Source organism: Castanea sativa, chromosome 8 (assembly GCF_040712315.1).
Source record: "Castanea sativa cultivar Marrone di Chiusa Pesio chromosome 8, ASM4071231v1".
NCBI classification, from domain to species: Eukaryota; Viridiplantae; Streptophyta; class Magnoliopsida; order Fagales; family Fagaceae; genus Castanea; species Castanea sativa.
The window spans coordinates 30,336,416-30,355,746 of record NC_134020.1 but is presented as its reverse complement, the minus strand read 5'-3'; the positions used below and the strand labels follow the sequence as shown (position 1 = coordinate 30,355,746).

General features: G+C 35.8%; 1 protein-coding gene across 1 annotated transcript; it reads left to right on the top strand.

Moving 5' to 3' along the window:
* Positions 1-3,948: 3,948 nt before the first annotated feature.
* Positions 3,949-18,898, top strand: LOC142607709 (DExH-box ATP-dependent RNA helicase DExH11). The gene is made up of 23 exons (XM_075779305.1): positions 3,949-4,220; positions 4,898-5,155; positions 5,375-5,629; positions 5,741-5,809; positions 6,304-6,382; positions 7,448-7,626; positions 7,727-7,834; positions 8,559-8,660; positions 8,872-9,072; positions 9,232-9,342; positions 10,248-10,315; positions 10,675-11,062; positions 11,826-11,981; positions 12,061-12,171; positions 12,402-12,455; positions 13,036-13,293; positions 13,735-13,844; positions 15,398-15,551; positions 16,304-16,769; positions 16,918-17,132; positions 17,262-17,500; positions 18,013-18,139; positions 18,237-18,898. Exons 1-23 carry the CDS (start codon positions 4,086-4,088, stop codon positions 18,447-18,449), a joined length of 4,056 nt encoding a protein of 1,351 aa, XP_075635420.1. The 5' UTR covers positions 3,949-4,085; the 3' UTR covers positions 18,450-18,898.
* Positions 18,899-19,331: the final 433 nt, after the last annotated feature.

Below are 19,331 nucleotides of genomic sequence, written 5' to 3'. Positions count from 1 at the left end.
CTTAAATAAGCTAAATAAATAACCTTTTTATCAATAATATATATATATATATATAACCTTTTATCATAAAAATAACAAATCACTTATACGATTTTAGCCAGTAAGAACATCAGCAACGAAAAGGGGAAATGTCAAATGTAAGCATATTTTACCATTCAAGCCCAAAATGCCCATTCCATTAGAAGTTGTAAAATTGTAACTATTGCAAAATAATAATAATAATAATAATAATAATAATAATAATAATAATAATAATTGCACTGTAGCTCAATGGTAAAAGATATATTAATATTTTATGCGTAAATATCAGTCCTTTCTCTCTCCACGGTCTCTCATCTCTCTCTCTCTCTCTCTCTCTCTCTCTCTCTCGCTAAAGCTTTTTCATCACACACCAAGCCTCTCGCTTCTCTGTCATCCCCTCTCTTTCTCGCCATCACTGCCAATTCACCCTCACCCATCTCCGAAGCTCTTTCACACCAAGCCTCTCTCTTCTCTTTAAACCGAGATTCTCAAGGGTTTTTGGGATTGGGTTAAGATCAAAATCAAATCAGCCAAACCCACAACAAAAAATGGATAGCCATAGTGGCAAGCAAATGGACTTTGGAAGCAATGATGGTTTTCTTCAAACCATCAACACAGAACACAAAACCCATTTTCTTCAAACCCATTTTCAAAGAACCCATTTTCTTCAAATCCAAAACCTATGCACATGAACACCATCACTAGAGCCACCCATGGCCGGACCCACTAAGCAGTGTTTATGTTTGGATTGATGGCAGCGACAATGATTATTTTTGGGTGATTTGGTAGATTTGCTGCTTTGTTCTTGGCTAGTTTTTTTTTTTTTTTTTTCTTTTCTTTTCTTTTGAGAAAAGTCTTGGCAGGGTTGTTGGTGGTTAAATAATGGGTTTTGGTGTGGTAGTGCCTGTTGTTGGTGGCGGTGTGGCTAAGAGAGAGAGAGGCAGTGAGGAAAGGTGACCAAAATTAGGGATAAAGGAAAGAGGGAGATAATTTTGTATTATTTTAATCTGTTGTTTTGTAAAATAAAGGTTGGGATGCTAGAGTATTGTAAAATAGTATTGTATAAATTGATAAAGTATTTTTTTGTGATGATAAAGTAGAATAGGATGAGATATTGGGTTGTGGATGCTTTAAGTACAACTCGGATGCCCTTCCCACAAAAGAATTGAATAAAATATGGGCCCAAAGTGACAAACTATGAGATTTGCAACCTCCACTTAGAATTAATTGAGCACCTTGTCGTTCAATTCCCTTTCACCATTACCACTATGTTACTTGCAAGTTGCAAGTTGCCACATGATCTCTTAACCTTTCAAAATTGGGATCCTTGTCTACTAGTGACACTGTGAAAAACTTGATCAATCCATCCAAATTCATTACAATACCTAAATAGGATAATTATCATTTTATTATTTGAGAGTTACACTTTTTTTAAACCATTAGATTTAAGTAGATCCAACGAAAAAAAAGACCCTCATTAATGCTAATATTCTAATTGATTTCATTTATTATCCTTTGTTTAATACATTCCATGCTTGTTTTTAAACCCAAAAACAAAAACAAAAAAACTATACGTTGTCTCTCTTAATTGGTTTCTACACTATTTTGTTCTCTATCTTCCGCGTCTCTATCTCCAGTTTCTATACTTTGGCTAGGATTTCGGAACAGATGGGCTTGTAGGACTAGGAGTTGATTACTATTCTATTACCATAATCATTGAGAGGATGACAACTTTCATCCTATTTACTCTTTTTTGTCACTGTTGTAGATATAGGCATGTGATTGTAGTTGTAGATATAGGCTTTTTTTTTTTCTCACATGAATTACTGATAATAAATCTTTAAAAAAAAAATTATATTAGACTTTGCTTTTATCATTCTCTATCATTGATATTTTATTCATTGCATCTATATTTAAACCTTGAAGGAATTTGACAAAATTACAATTTTTTAGTCCTTTTTTTTATGATTAATCAACTCCTAGACATTCATATAGTAGTAGATATAGACTTTAGTGGCGTTCATATAAAAAAAAAATAGCACACAACAAACCAGAGACGTTGAAATAGAATACAACACTTATGTTGTATGGAATGTGTTATTCAACAACATGGCACAGAGAGAGAGAGAGAGAGAGAGAGAGAGAGAGAGAGAATGTATAGTTTTTTTTGGGTTTAAAAACAAGTATGGAATGTATTAAATAAGGGATAATAAATAAAATCAATTAGAATATTGTGTCTTTTTTTTTTTTACTGTTGGATCTACTTAAATCTAATGGTTTAAAAAATGTGCAACTCTAAAGAGTTATATCAGGTGTAATTTGAATCCATCTTATATATATATAATTAGATACCACTATAGAACCTAGATATGCAGTAGAATCCTTCAGCAAAACCTATCAAGAGCACCTTGCAACATAGCCTAAGAGTGAGTTCAAAATCGGGTATAAAGCCTTCATACACCTTACAAGAGTTACCGGCTTTTGTAAGGGGTAAGTTGTGTGATATTATGCCTTTGTACCCATTCCCTGTGTGTGGGTTGTTCTGCTTACTTTCCTTCTAAAAAAAAAAAGAGCACCTTGCAACATGGATAGCCCTAAAGTCCCCCCTGGCTTCCTTGTGGTATCCTCATGTAGGTTTGATGAAAATAAATTTCGACATTGCTATCAGACTTGGCTTTTCTATGGTTGCTTTTATTGGTAGAAATGATGTGGGAGCCATACTTTTTGCCCAATCATTTGTGTTGCCTCCTTTGGATCCTTTGATTGGTGAAACCTAGGCTGTTCTTTTGGCCCTAAAGTTAGGGGTGCACCACCAACACATTTTTGTTTTGTTTGAAGAATACTCCTTTCAAGTCATATAAGGTTTGAGTCATAGAAGCTCTCAACCCGACATCCTTAAACACTACAAAATTCCAAGCTCCATTTGTGCCATACGTGAAGGCTTCCTTAAGTTCTCTATATTGTTGAGTAGCTCAGTATAAGTGGGATGAATTTTTAAACATCTCCTCTCTTTCGCTTGGATCTTCTCTCGGGGTTATAGACTATGTTTGGCTTAAGTGAAAATAGAGAGCATGCAAAAATATGGGAGAGAAAATATGAGAGATTTTTGGTGGGAAGGGTGTTTGATTGAAGTGATTTTAGGGAAGAGAAAACACTGGGATCCGACTATTTTCTCCATGGGCCCATCATTTTACAGTCCCCAAATTAGAGAGAAAATTGGGAGAAGGGATTGGATAAAAATTGCTCATCTATGGCTTACCCTTCCCCCAAACTAAATTCAACTTTAAACCTTTTTTTTTTTTTTTGTTGGATTCCTTACTCTACATTTGGGTTGCTTATTTTATTCCAAAACAATAATTTTTTGTCTTTCATAGCACACCCTTAATGAAGTATAAGTGCTTGTAGCGTGTGTGGGGCAAGGGCCGGGGTTCAAGTCTCTAGGAAGGAGCTTCACACACATATACACACTTAAATTAAGCTAAATTAGAATTCTATCTTGTATAAAAATAATAAAAAAATTTCTTTCCTTCATAAAATATTTATATAAAAAAAGATATGTAATAGGATATAAAAGTAAATTTATACAAACTGTTTTCTACTCCATACCTCTTAAATTTTTACCCTCCAACCATACATAAATGAAAAAAATTGAAATATTTTTTATCTTCCCACCTTTCAATCTTCTAACTAAATTGACCCGGTTTAGCGGTCAGCCCTCCTCTCCTGATTTTGTCTCAATACATAATTTTCCCGACCGGAATAACTTTACTATTGTCACCCAGCCAACGAGTTCCAAAAACCCCCACTACACTCAATACTCTGCACAATACAGTACTACACACATGCACTCAGTAAAAAAAGTAAAAAACACAAGGGGACACGGCTGCGCATACAAATACAGTTTACCCCAAACCCAAAGGAACCTTAACCTTTCCCAACTCCTCACTCAAAACCCGCGAAAATCAAAACCCCCTAAGAAATTAAAAAAAAAAAAACACAACAACTAGTACTTCCAATAAGCACTCAACTTTCATTTTCAGTGCAATTAAGCGCCGTTACATGAAATGGATCGAATCGAAGCAGCAAACGAGCTCTCTTTCCGGGTCGGGTTTTCCGGCCACAGTGGCCATCTCAGGGTGGAGCCAATCTCCACCGTCGAGCACCCCGACCCCGTCAATTCTCTTCCCGATTTCATTCTGGTCAGTGTTCAATCTCATTTCACACCGCACTTTTTAAAAGTTATTGCTTCTGCTCTGCTCAGTTTGCTTGTTCAACTTCAGCCTTTTGCTGTGAACTCTGTGATACACTTCATGGCTTTTAGGGTTTGGCTAAGATGTCATTGTGCTCTAATTTTCCATAGATTGTTGTAATTTTTTTTTATTGTTTAATTGAGAACCTTTATTGCCTTTTGGATTTCTTGTTCAGCAATTCTATTAAATTTTTTTTGTTGGATCATTTTTTGTTTTGAGCATTTTGGTATCAATGCATTTGAATTGGCACTATGAAACTTTCAAATATTAGGAGCTAAGTGAAGCATTCAATGTCAAATTGGACAGGTTATTAGAAACCTAAAGTTTCAAGTAGCTAACTCCTTTTTGTTTACTATAATATAGTATTCAGTCGCTAAAGTTTGCATGAATTTCAATTTTCGTCCCTAAACTGTTGAAAAATGTTACACTTTTTATCCCTAAACTAAGAAATATTCGTATCTATCTTCGCCCCTAAACTAGTGGAAACGCACTTTAGAAAGTAAGCGTAGATGAAAAATGAACTTTATGCAATCTTTAGGGACGAAAACAATATTTTAGTCTTTTAATTATGCTACAGAAAGAGCACTCATTCTTTGCATTGATAACTTATGTAATTTCTGTTTCAGCCACCTGCATTTCCGAGGGAAACACCTGATTCGATTAAAACGTATGTAGAAGAGACATATCTATCACCTAGATTAGACCCTGAAGAATTTTCACCTGAAAAGGTTGGAAGGCAGTGGGATTTTGATTGGTTTGGAAGGGCAAAAGTGCCCCTAGAGCCATCATTACCACGCTCTATTGTGGTTCCTACATGGGAATTGCCATTTAGACGCCAGAAGAAAGGGTCGATGCAAGAAATATGGGAACCCAAGTCTGTTCAGGTATGAGATTACCGCTACTTCAATGTGTGTTATTGGTCACTAATACTTCATTTGGCCTAATATTGACAAATCAAGGATGGTTGTCGTTGTTTATACTGCTATTTTGCAATTGGTAATGAAGCTTACCAAAAGAAATTTGGCAGTATTCTTCATTGCTGTCATTATTACCTCTTCTGTTCCTGACTTAGTCTTGGGAGTTGGTTTTTTATATTGTTTTAGGTGGATGTATCAGAATTAATTGTTGGTGCTCAAGACTCTTTGCCACGCACAGCTGGACCTGCAAAGGATTTTCTAAGGGGCAGCATAAATAATCGCCCTTTTCGTCCTGGAGGTTTGGATGAGTCCCAGTCTTTAGAAAGGATTCATCCTGAAGGTGCTTCAAATGGTGAATGGGTACGTGAAGTTTTGAATGGTGGCCCTGCTCAGACCGTTACTCCAAGCTTGAAGAAAGGGATGGACCTTGGCAATCTCAAGGTTAATCGACTTATCGGTCATTCATAAAACTTTTGACAAATTAATCTATATAAAGATTTTATATTGTAGACTTATTAAATACATGATCTTTTCCACTTCCTTCTTCTACAGGTTTATCCATCCTCATGGAATGTTTACAAGGACCAAAGTTCGATCAAGAGCACATCAGATGAAAAGCTGGTGAGTCTAGATTCCCTCTCAAGCTTGGGTTTCCTGCTGTTAGGATTGTCTAGAGACTCTAGACACCCACCCAATTGGACCCACTTGCTTGACCCAGACTGACTTGTCATGATTTGACTGGTTTCGACAGCAGTTGGTGGTTGACGGCAGTTTGTTTGTTTCCAGCAAGTTTTCCACCCAGATATGGTGGAGATCTTGAGACCTCCACATCTCCCCGTCGCCACCAACCCCATATTATACCATTGTCGCCAGATCTACAACTACCATTGTTTTTAGCCTGTTGCTACTGAATACACCCAAATGGTTGAGTTGCCGTTTTTGTTTAGTTGACAGCAGGTTTTGCCTACCCCACCTGATTTGCTCGGGTCGAGTGATGGGTTGAGCCCAAACCTGACCCAACTTGACCAGTGGACACCCCTAGTTGGTCTCATGAATGTATGTTATTGTCTGGTATTTTATGCTTGGGTAATGATTTCTGTTACTTGAATATGCAGGGTGAGTTATCTGTACAGTTTGATGACTTGTTCATGAAGGCTTGGGAAGACGATGTTGTTCCTGAATATGAGGGAGATGGTATGTATGATCTGCATTTTGATATTCTCTTCATGGATGCATCTGTTTTTGAAGTTATGATCTCATGAGCAAACTGACATGAAGGAGCAGAGCAAGGCTTGTTCAGCTTGGGCTTATGAATGACCCAGGTTGTCCTTGCATTGCATCAAGTAGATTGTTCTAATTTATACGTATAGAAAAAGGGATATTCTTAAAGTAGTTCATTTTCACTCAAAAGGCTACTAAAAGTCCTCTAAACAGAGATGGTTGAAGTGGCTTGCTCATTGTGATTTTTATATCCAGCTCAAGGACCAAATTTTAAACTGACTAGATCCAAGTGGGGCAAAGTGGGTTTTCACAGAAGTTTTGCATATTCTGTGATCTGCGATTTGCACTGTGGATTCTAGTATGTTTGTATTCTGTCACAATAGAACTGTTCTAAAAGGACAATACAGAGGAGATGAGATGAGAAGTGAATCTGGTCCCACTACCTCTTGTTTGGTGATGGTGCAGGAAGAGAAATTATAGACTGTGGGTTGCATGAAGGTTTTGTTATGAGTGGTTTGTAGCTGTGTGCATTATATGTTCTACATAGACAAATCTTTTTTTTCTCTGCTAGAGAATTATTTAGAAAAGAATTTAATGAGAAAGATTAAGAATGACTACCCGTACAATATTGACTCAACACTTTAAATTTCTCATCTTCTGGAGAGATTTTAAAAATGGCCCTCAAATTTTTTTTTTTTTTTTTCATCTTAATACTATCCTCTTTATTTTTCATTTAGGTAGTGAAAGGGGAGAAGCAATGAACTTCTCTTTGTTTCGTTTCTCATAATCCAAATGCACTGTCCAACTTTTTATATGTGAAGGATTGAAGAACTATGGATTTTTTTTATCATTATATATTTATTATTTCAAATATGCTTTTATGAATACATGGCTTTTATTGTAAGCTCTGTATGGAAAGTTTTAATATTTATATATTGAAACAATATTGGTGTATCAACTTTATCTTGGGAAAGATTGGTTTGGATGCATTTAGTCTTTTTTTCTTTCTTGAGCTAATGTTCAACACTGATTTTGAAGGTCCATTGTCGGAGGCAGAGTCTGTTAAATTGGAAGATGAATCAAATAAGACTGATGTGTCCAGCAGCCCAAATGAGCCTGAATTATCTCTATTAGATGATATCTTTTCAGTTGAATCAGGAGGATCAACGACAAAATTGGATGGCATAAGTGATGGTGGTGGACAGCAGAAGCAGCAGGTGAGTTCTCCAAATGTGTACAATATCATGTTATTTGCCTTGCGGTCTGCCCCTTTTGCTGTTGGTTGTGCCGTTCTTTTATATGTTTATCAATTGGCAGGCCTGGGCTGTTATTGGAGGTGGTGAAGGGATTGCAGAGCGCTTCCATGAACTTGTTCCTGATATGGCATTAGATTTTCCCTTTGAATTGGATAAATTCCAGAAAGAGGTATTGGTCAAAGCAAATCATTTCTGCCATCTATTCATATATTAGTTTTCTATGGCTAGAATTAGATGGTTAACCTAAACTTGCAGCAGTTTTTTTTTTAATTTTTAATTTTTAATTTTTTTTTTATTTTTATGAAATGAAGCAGGGAGGAATATACTTTCCTCTAACTTTTAGGATTTTATTTTTCTCATGTTCTTTAATCTAATACCCTCTACCGGTCATGGTAGAAACCAGTACATTATAAATTTTGGGTCTTTTTTAGAAATTAATGTTGAGGCCTGCAAAAACCTTTTTGGTATAACTTTAATTTCATTTATTATCATTAAATCATCCATTGCATTTTTTTCATTGATTTAGTTCTAATTTTGTCATGTTTTAGAAGCTTAGGAGTTTTGGTAATATTTTGATTGTGCTACATTCCATTATAAATGGATTCCAAAAAAGAGGAATATAATTTGCATTACGCACATTAAAGAGGGCTGAATTGGACATTGCATTTTCTTCTTCACAACATCTACATATTATTTGTGATACAGCAGGTCTTCCTGGAAATGGCGTCAAAGCTTTTGTGGTATAGTAGCATACATGTTTTATTGACAAGTTTCATGCATGTGTAAAACCTTTGTGTGTTGTGCTATCTATTATTTCTTTTCTTTTTAACTGTAGTAGCTTGCGGGGTTATCTGCATCTTAAGTAAGATTTATATTTTGGGTAACAATTTCAGGCTATATATTATCTTGAAAGGGGAGAGTCTGTTTTTGTGGCTGCTCATACATCAGCTGGAAAGACGGTCGTTGCAGAATATGCGTTTGCTTTGGCATCAAAAGTATGACATGAGCTTTGAACTAATGGTTTAACTTTTTAATTTTAAATAGTTAATTTAATTGAGTAGTTGAATGTAGCGCGTTGATTTTCAGATCCCCTGAATGTTGAGGATCTACTTATGCGTGAGAATAGTTATATTCAAGCATGAGTTGTTGTTGAGTTCTACTCATTTTCTATGCTAAGCATTTTTACTTGATCCTAATGCCATGCAGCATTGCACAAGAGCTGTATATACCGCTCCTATTAAAACCATCAGCAATCAAAAATATAGGGATTTCTGTGGGAAATTTGATGTTGGACTTCTCACTGGTGATGTTAGCTTGAGGCCAGAGGCTTCGTGTCTCATCATGACCACTGAAATATTGAGGTCAATGCTTTACCGGGGTGCAGATATTATACGTGACATTGAATGGGTAAAGGGGCTCCTTTTTTTTAACAGTAATTTCCCCTCTTCTTTTTACCAATTAAGTTCTTTCATTACTTTTAATTTTGCAATTCTAGGTATTTCATTATAAATTAGTAAAAATATTTTCTTTATTAATTTTTTTTTTTTGGCTTCATTTATGAAACAGGTTATATTTGATGAGGTGCATTATGTCAATGATGTTGAAAGAGGTGTTGTTTGGGAAGAAGTTATAATCATGCTTCCAAGACATATTAACTTTGTTCTCCTTTCGGCCACGGTATTTGCTTTTTCCTAATATACATATTTAATGAACTTTGATGATTTTTCATAGCTTTAGTAATCTTAGAGGGCTGGTACTGCCAGTTTATTTGTTTCTCACTTCTAAACCAGCTTTAAGCATGTGAAGCATTTCATTGGAATGTCACATTTGTTAGCTTGAGGCCAGGGATTTCTTGTTGCTATGTGTAAACTATTGGTCATTTAAATTTCTCTTATATGTACCTGTCACTTCATTTATTCCTTAATTGTATATGTAAACTCTGCATTTATTTGCTGGTGTTAATTACGCCAATTTTTGAATTTGTTTATCATCCTGTTATCATGAAGTACACAGCTAAGTTGTTGACTTTCTGATGATGTTAATGTTGATTCATATTTTGTGATAATTTACAGTTAAGCTTTGCATTTATGTACAATGTACACTATGTTAAATTCATTAAGTTGTTTTGGGTTCTAGTCTTGCTTTGCCGCTTGCTCAAGGTTTAAAATGCTACTTCCAGAACCTCCTTTTTCTGCTGTGAATGGAGGTTCATCCAAGTTAATTGTACAGATAGAAGCACCTTCAATTTTTGTGCTGGGTAATTAGTGAAGAGCTTACGTTACTTTGCCTAACAACATTAGAAGCAGATGAAAAGGAAGATTTTCTTGTTACTTGGGTTCGGCCTATCTATATATTGTAAATGCTTATTTCCTGAAATTGTAAGGATGAAAATTATATTGTTTTTCCAGACAAATGTGTTGGTTTACTGCATAATTAAACTTTTCTAATAAAAGTCAGCTCATGTAAAGATATGTATTAGTTGCATATCTTTGATGTTTAGTCTTTGTTTCTGCTATGTCTCTCTTTTTCATAGCCTCAAGATGTTATCATCATTTAAGAAAGTAGTTTTTATCATTTTACAGGTACCAAACACGGTTGAGTTTGCTGACTGGATTGGGCGGACAAAGCAAAAGGAAATCCGCGTAACTGGGTAAGTAGTAAATCTGTATGCTTACTGGAGTTCTTTGTTTTTTTTGGGGGGGGGGGGGGTGTGGGAGGTGGGGAGGAGGAAGGTCTTACTAGAAGCCCATTGGGACTATGGGCTACACAACAGGAGGTACCCTCTCCCTTCGCTCAAACCCCCTTCCCTGGTATAGGCAGGATTCACTTTAGTTTCATGATCTTGAGAGTGTTGAAGTTTTTGAAATTATTGGTTTTTTCTTGCTTTCTTTTTTTCATTTTTACATGATTGCTTTTCTAAAATAAGGATACAGCAGAAAGGGGAATTATATTATGCCTTTCCTGTTTGCTTACCTAAATTTCTGTTATTAAGTATGTTTTTGTTATCAGGACTACGAAAAGACCAGTACCACTGGAGCACTGCCTATTTTATTCTGGAGAACTTTACAAAATATGTGAAAATGAAAAATTTATGCCTCAGGGATTTAAAAATGCCAAAGATGCATTCAAGAAAAAGAATTTGACTGGTGTTGGTGGTGGTACTGGATCTTATGTTGGGGTCCCAGCTGCTATTGATGGCCGAGCTCAGAGACGCGAACATTCTAATCGTGGCAAGCAGAATAAGCATTCTGGGAGCCAAAATCTGGGGAACTTTACAGGGACTGTTGGGGGGAATCGAAACTATGGGAACAGCCAAAATAACTGGGGGTCAAGGAGATCAGATGCTAATCTGTGGTTGCAGCTTATTAACAATCTATCAAAGAAATCTCTATTGCCTGTATGTTAGAATATATCTTCCTTCAGTATCTCATTGTTAATCATGCTTTTTTTTATTCTGGTGATTCAGAAAACGACACTAAGAACATATTTAAATTTGTGGTTTTGTAGCGCTGTTTCAATGTTTTAGAATTAGTTGTATGCTGCTGATTTTCTTTCTTAAATAAAATGAAATGAAAACATAAAACTGCCTTTGGAAGATAACAAAAATAGGTAGTTTTGTTAGAGCAGTGTTTTATAAAGTGTTCTGTTTTCAGCCATTGAATGTTTCCCTCAACAAGGAAAAAAAACTTTGCCCTTTTCGTTAGCTGCGTCACCTTCATTTTTATCAACGGAAGATAATATTTGTTTTTCCAACAAACATGAACTCATATTTCAGTCTGATATCTATGAATTACTAGACTGTTTTATACAAATAGTGCATTGGATATAATTAGTTGCAACTTAGTTTTCTTGAAGAGCTGCGATGATTTAGAAGGGATTTTTGTTTTATTTTATTATTATTTTTTTTTAATGAATGATAATGTAGAAGTATTTTCTTTTGCTGATATGTAGCTGTACAATTCCCGCTGGGGGTGCTAATTTGGGATCACTTTGGAATTTTTTTTTATATGATGTGCTTATGTTTGGATCATTTTTTACTAGATTAGGGTAGCTTAATTTGTGTGAGTTAGCATTAAATTATCTTGACTGTTTCTTTGTTAAATTTATAATTTTTAAGAAATAAGTTAGGAGCTTATTCTTGCCTTTACTCTCATGTGTAGGTGGTTATATTTTGTTTCTCAAAGAATCGCTGTGATAAATCAGCTGATAGCATGTATGGAACTGACCTAACTAGTAGTTCTGAGAAAAGTGAGATTCGTGTTTTCTGTGACAAAGCATTTTCCCGACTAAAGGGATCTGACAGGAATTTACCACAGGTTTGGTAGCTTACAGATTAGTTTCTTTCCAATTTACACCGTCGTTTGGGTGGTGATAATAAAATAATGTGATGTACAGATTGTTAGAGTTCAAAGCCTACTTCACAGAGGGATTGGTGTCCATCATGCAGGGCTGCTTCCAATTGTCAAGGAAGTAGTTGAGATGCTTTTCTGCCGTGGTGTAATCAAGGTAAATATGCTTCTAGACTGTTTCGGTGTTGTATGACATTCAAATTTGGTTTCTCAAAATGGTGCTTCAGTTATCCCTAATGCTCTTAGGAGGTTGAGGAAATGCTGCAATCATATTCTTTATAATGCATCAGAGTTGAGGTTTCACTAATGTTATTTTTGTGCATATTTGAGTTTTAATGGTCGGAGAAGTTATAGTGGGTTGATGCTTATCTCTGTTCTTATTTTTAGGTTCTATTTTCAACGGAGACATTTGCAATGGGGGTCAATGCTCCAGCTAGAACGGTGAGGCTTGTTTGATGGTTTTACTTTTACCATAATTAGGAGTTGTTCACTGCTCCAGTATCAATCACTGTACTAGGTTTATAACTGACCTGTATATTTTGCATACATCTTTTAATTATTGAACCCTAGAGTGTTCAGATTTTTGAAAGTCAATCAAACTGGCTGCTATTCTGACCAATCAAGCAGTTAGTTCCATGACATTCTAGGTCATAGTAATTTCTGTTTTTGACTTTTTAACTGTTGTTGCATTAGTAACAAAAACGTTTTCCGTTTGCAATGTAAGAATCAAGCTACAGATTAGCTGTTATGCACATGCTAGTGTTCCTCAGCTTGATGAAGTTGTATGTAAACTCACATATGAAGGATAAAACATAGTTGGGCATAAGGTCCCCACTTCTCATCCACTAAATATGGCATTGTGTGTATTAGTGTATGGTTTTATGTCCAGAAATAGAAACATCAAGAATTACTAATTATGACGAATTAGTTTTTATTTTCCATGTCTTTATGTGCTATGCTATATCCGGTTGTAGGTTGGACATTTTTGTATCAGATTTTAACCTAACTGAGGTTTTTGCAGGTTGTTTTTGATACTTTAAGGAAGTTTGATGGCAAGGAATTTAGACAATTATTGCCAGGAGAATATACTCAAATGGCAGGCCGTGCTGGCAGAAGAGGACTTGATAAAATTGGTACAGTGGTTGTTATGTGTCGTGATGAAATCTTAGAAGAGAGTGATTTGAAGCATGTTATAGTTGGAAGTGCAACTAGGCTTGAGTCTCAGTTTCGGCTGACCTATATCATGATTCTACATCTTCTCCGTGTTGAAGAATTGAAGGTACAATATTCAATTTATGCAACTCCTATCTTAGAATAAGGGTTTTGGATAAAATTCTCTATGAAAGCCGAGCCTCTTTCCAAAAGTTGTTGTAGCTTGGGCTGTCAGTACAGATACTAGTCATCCGTACTTATGTAGGACATGAATGAGAAAGCAATACATAGATTTTTTTATGATATAATGGGCATATTCTTCAGGCTAATCAGTGAGATATTTTCAGTTTTATAGAGAAATGGTGATTGAGGATCTGTGTCTACAATAAACCTTTTTGGACTGACTTTCTGTCAAGGTTTTTTTTTTCAAGGAAAAACCTTGCATGTTCTTGAGGATTCTCCTTTGATATTTACAGACCAACAGATTGTCTCCTGCATTCTAGCATCAATCATTTTTCTGCTTAAGTTTTTTCTCAGCCAAGGTTGGTTGGGGAGACCCTAATTTCAGGTGGAAGACATGCTGAAAAGAAGTTTTGCTGAATTCCATGCTCAGAAGAAGCTTCCAGAGCAACAACAACTTCTAATGCGAAAGCTTGCTCAACCCACAAAAGCTATTGAGTATGTCAGGGCAGAATCTTGGTTATTATAGGACATATACTCTTCACAATAAATATTCTTTACTTTAGGCTTCAATGCATGCTAGTACTATCGATGTTTTGTCTAAATGTGTTTTCTCTAATTGTTCATCACTTAATGCGTATATCATATTGTCAGTTTGGCCTCCTAGGCATGAGGATAAACTGCTTAGCCCGTTAGGGGTGAAAACCCTTGGATTACTTAGTAACTGGTTCTGGCGGGTGGGGTCTATTGCCCGTAAGAGTTTAATTAACAGTGAGGATTGTTGTACAGTATGTTCTGTGCAACTAATTTGAGTGAAGTTCTCCTATGTCATAAAAATAAAAAAAATTAGTTCTTATATGTCGTAGTTGTGACAAGTGGATATCCTTCCTTTATGCCACATGTATGATAAAAAAGCCCTCACTGCACTATAAATATATTAAAATTATTAAGAGAATTTTTTTCTAGATGAAACTCTGTTACCAAAGTTTCAACAAGGTTGAAAACACTACTTCAAATAAAATTCACTACCAACAGTTTCAAGAAATTTAAAATAAGTTTCACTATTTTTAAAAAAGTATTTTAATCATCTACATATTTTTATGTTTTATTAATAAAAGCTAGTCTTATGCGCCATGCTTGCACTAAGTGTTAGTGTGTCATATTAAAATAGTTTGCTCTAATTGAACTCTATTACAAAAATCAATTTCTTGTACTTTCATCATTTGGTCATACCTAGTGCACAAAGCTACCACTTTTGTGAGGTTTGGGAAAGGTCATGGTGGCAACCTTATGGCCTTACCCCCAGTTTATTGGAAAGGTTGATTCTCGGACTTGAACCTGTGACCTGTCGCTCTTGGTGGAAGGCGCTTGCCATCACCTCTATACTTTCATCATTTGACTACATTAAAATTCTTTCTTTGGCGACTTGCTGTATTTGTCTTGGAATTTTCTTTCACTCCAATTTTTGGATGTTCATTCTTTAAAAGATGGTTTCTCAACTTTTTTGAATGCTGAAATAGCAATATATTAATCCTGGGTTGGAAAAAGTAACACTTTTTTTGGCATAATAAAAACTTTTATCATGAAATTAAGCACCTTGTTTTTAAGAATATGACTTTCAGAATCAGATGTGGCATTTCTGGCCGTATTGTGAATTTTACGCTGTCTTAATTGTGAAGGGGAGAGGGGACCATCTAACATGTTTGATTTGGTCATGCATACATCCTCTGGACATAAAAAAGTATCACTGATGACTGTAAAGATAATTTATAATTTCATTACATTTTCATTAATTGCATATGGTTTATCCTTTTATATCAGTTTATCTTTCTTAGGGTGGATCCAATTTTTGTCACACACCTCAGGGAAAATAAAAGATTCAATTTTTGTCCTCTGTACTCGCATGCTTTTTTAGATGAATCCTATGTACTTACATTTCCATCTAAAAGACATGAGGGTTAGGGAAGGGTATTCGAGTTTAGTTGTTAGATGCCTACTTATGGTGCTCTTTTTTGTCTTCCACTGTCTGAAGCATGTCTGTTTGCATGTAGATGTATAAAAGGTGAACCGGCCATTGAGGAATACTATGAGATGTACTCAGATGCTGAGAAAGATGGCAGTTCAATATCTGAACAAGTAATGCAGTCACCTGCTGCTCAACAATTTCTTTCTCCTGGAAGAGTGGTAGTTGTGAAATCTACATCGGTTAGTTCCTATTTATACTGTATCCTGGTATTCCAATACTTATATAATTGAGACTCCATTAAATTTACTACCTTATAATTTCTTTCTTCTTTTTGTTCTTTGTTTGGGGGAGGGGGGGTGGGGGTGTGGGGGTTTGCACTACATGTGTCCTGGACTGTGAAGTGTTGTTATTTTTTGCTGGCCTGCATGCAATTATGAATTCATATACGTTTGACTTAGTAAATTTCTTGATTGCTGATATTTATTCTAACCATTCATCATCTTCCAGTACCAGGAACTAATTTGGACCAGCACTGATACTATCTTGTGATATGGATTGGTTTTGGCTGGTGTATGAGGACAATAAATACTTTTTGAAAAAAGTGCGACTAAAATTATACATACATTTAAGAGAAAAAATGCATGAATAACAACTAGGATTAGACTCCAAAAAAAAAAAAAAAAGATTTTCTCGGAGTCGTAAATTTTCTTTTAATTCATACCTGAGGAAGAAAATCAAGGTGACATCTTTTAGCCTGTAGTTTGATGAGGTGGTACTTTATATGTTTATATAGCTGACTGGTTCTGCAGTGATGACGTTAGCTCCCTTGACCATACATTTAGTGGAATATGCTGTTAGATTCATAATAGCTGCATCTATATTAGCCGCATCTATATTAGCCGCATTGAACTATATTATGAAAAATCCTTCATTTAGTTGGTTGGATAAATATAGTTATGGGGGCTAAACCTAAATCATTCACAATTGGCAGGCCCAGGACCACTTGCTTGGAGTTGTTGTGAAAGCACCTTCTGCTAATAACAAACAATACATTGTTTTAGTGCTGAAACCTAATTTACCAGTAACTGCACAAAGTTCCCAGGCTAGCAGTAATTCACAAGATAAAAGAAATGTCGATTTTCCAGATGGTTATTTTATGGTACCAAAAGCAAAACGTGCCCTTGAGGAAGACTATTGTTCTTCTGTCACTCCTCGCAAAGGATCTGGAGTCATCAACATAAAATTACCTCACTGTGGTGCTGCTGCTGGGGTGAGTTATGAGGTTCGAGGAGTTGATGTCACAGGGTTTTTATGCATATGTAATTGCAAAATAAAAATTGACCAAGCTCGACTTCTTGAAGATAGTAGTAGTGTTGCTTACTCCAGGACAGTTCAACAGCTATTGGAACTGAAATCTGATGGAAATAAGTACCCTCCAGCCCTAGATCCAAAGAAAGGTATGACCATGTCAACAAACTTAAAATATCAGTTTTGGGGAAAAGTAAACCTTTTGACTTGTGTATTCACTCTATATTGAATATGAAGCAAATCGTGTGTAAAATTTGATAGTGGGGTACATGTAAACACTTGGTGATTCTGTTTCAGAGCTAAAGTTGAAAGACATGAATCTTGTGGAAGATTACAACAGGTGGACTGACCTGTTGGAAAAGATGTCAAAGAATAAGTGCCATGGGTGTATAAAATTGGAAGAGCACATTAAGCTAGCAAAAGAGATAAAGAGACACAAAGAGGAAGTCAATGCTCTAAAATTTCAAATGTCAGACGAAGCACTTCAGCAGATGCCAGACTTTCAGGGTCGAGTATGTTCTCATGACATTCACCTCTCTTTTAATTGTTCAACTTTGTGGCAGTTTGATAATCTGAAGTAAATTGTGTCAATACTCAAACACAAAACATTCCGCTGAACATTTTATGTCGTGCATTTGCAGATAGATGTTCTGAAAGATATTGGATGTATAGATGCTGACCTTGTAGTTCAAATAAAAGGCCGTGTTGCTTGTGAGATGAACTCAGGGGAGGAGTTGATTTGCACAGAGTGTTTATTTGAGAATCAGCTAGATGATCTGGAACCAGAAGAAGCAGTGGCATTAATGTCAGCCTTTGTGTTTCAGCAGAAGAATACTTCTGAGCCTTCTCTTACTCCCAAGCTGTCTCAGGCCAAAAAGAGGTTAGTTCCCCCTTCTTTTTCTCCATCATCTTTCTCCTTGTATCTTAAAGATCTGATAATTAGATTTCTTGCTGTACTGGGTAGATGGCTCCCCATTATAGTATGCTGTGGATGTATAGGGTTGGAGGATAGATCAGTAGCTTTGCCTCTACTAGGAGATCATTGTGGGGGGTTTTGTATAATTTTCTTTGGTGATAGCCATGAATTTGCAAATTCTGAATTTATCCTGGCAAGTGGTATGTATGGGAGAAGTTATGTGCTTATAAGGATCTGGCTTTTTGAGTTTCATATTGAACAATTTTGCCCATGGAACTATTCTCTTTAGTGAGGCTATGTGCTTTGGCTGGTGTCAAGAAATTCTTAGATAGTAGCCTTGAAAATTGAGTGCTGATATGATGGACACTGAGGTTTTGCATTTCCCCCACTTTCTTCCTTGCCCCCCACCCCCACAAAATAAATAAATAATATAAAAAAATTTATATAATCATTGTATTTTGCTATTTTCTTTCTAGATTATATGACACAGCAATAAGACTTGGGGAGCTTCAAGCCCAGTTCAAAGTACAGATTAACCCTGAAGAGTATGCCAGAGACAATCTCAAGTTTGGTCTTGTAGAAGTGGTTTATGAATGGGCAAAGGTTGTCTTTTAGAGCACATAAATTAGATTTATCCCTTGTTTTTTGAGTGGCTCACCGTCTCACGCTGCCTGTTTTTTTCCCCCTCTCCTTCTGGCAGGGCACTCCATTTGCAGATATCTGTGAACTCACAGATGTTCCTGAAGGCCTGATAGTGCGCACCATTGTAAGACTGGATGAGACATGTCGTGAATTTAAAAATGCTGCAGCTATTATGGGTAATTCTGCACTCTACAAGAAAATGGAAATTGCTTCCAATGCAATAAAGCGAGACATTGTTTTCGCAGCTAGCTTGTACATCACTGGAGTGTAACCATATCATAAATATGGAAGTATGGAAGGGGATCTGGAGAAGCAGGGTATGGGGCTCTTACATGTGTATTAATCAATGACCTGCTCAATGTGCTGAAATTCAGCAGATTTTGTTGATCTTTCAACCATATTAGTTTCTGATGAAGAGGATAGTGCAATAGATTACCTATTAAAAAAGTGTTAGATCTATTAGAGCAACACTCACTCATTCTGCACTTTTAGTTCAGAATGCTTTACTTCATCTTAAAATCTCTGCCGCTTAGTACAATCTTGTTAAGAGCATTAATGTCAATGTACAGTATTCATATTTGTGTCCTATAGGTATATTTTACTTTGTTAGCTAATTTAGTTGTTGCAAAATTGACCCAAATTCTTAATCCAGTGTACTGGATAGCTGATTGTTGTTCATACTTCACGGTATAAAACTGAACATTTGATTCTTTTTTCTTTTTTTTTGTTCTTTTTTTAATTTATAAGTAAGACAACCTGGTCTCCTAAATAAAGGAAAGCAGGTTATAAACTGAACATTTGATTCTATTTGTTAAATAATAAATTTCATTATTAAATAATGTGGGCCATGCTCTTAAACATAACTTCTCAAAGATTGTATTGGTGGTTGGTACTGCAGTACTGCTAGAATAAGCGAACGTCCTTGAATTGAAGTGGCATATCGTGGTGTTTCCATCCTTCAATGTTCAAGGTTAAAATTCGGCCAAAATAGGAAATTAGCAATAATTTTTAAACAATATAATTAGTAGTTATTGTTTACAAACTATATTTTTTACTAGCATCTCGAGTCTAGCAGACTCAATTTTGAGCCTATAAATCGAGTCTATGAGGGTCGATTTTTATGTTCTGATCCGTCTGACGTGGCATTTTTTCC

Coding starts and splice junctions, on each gene's coding strand:
- LOC142607709 (XM_075779305.1), top strand. CDS start 4,086: ATGGATCGAATCGAAGCAGCAAACGAGCTCTCTTTCCGGGTCGGGTTT. Junction 4,221..4,897: donor CTCTTCCCGATTTCATTCTG/GTCAGTGTTCAA, acceptor TTTCTGTTTCAG/CCACCTGCATTTCCGAGGGA. Junction 11,063..11,825: donor CAAAGAAATCTCTATTGCCT/GTATGTTAGAAT, acceptor TCTCATGTGTAG/GTGGTTATATTTTGTTTCTC.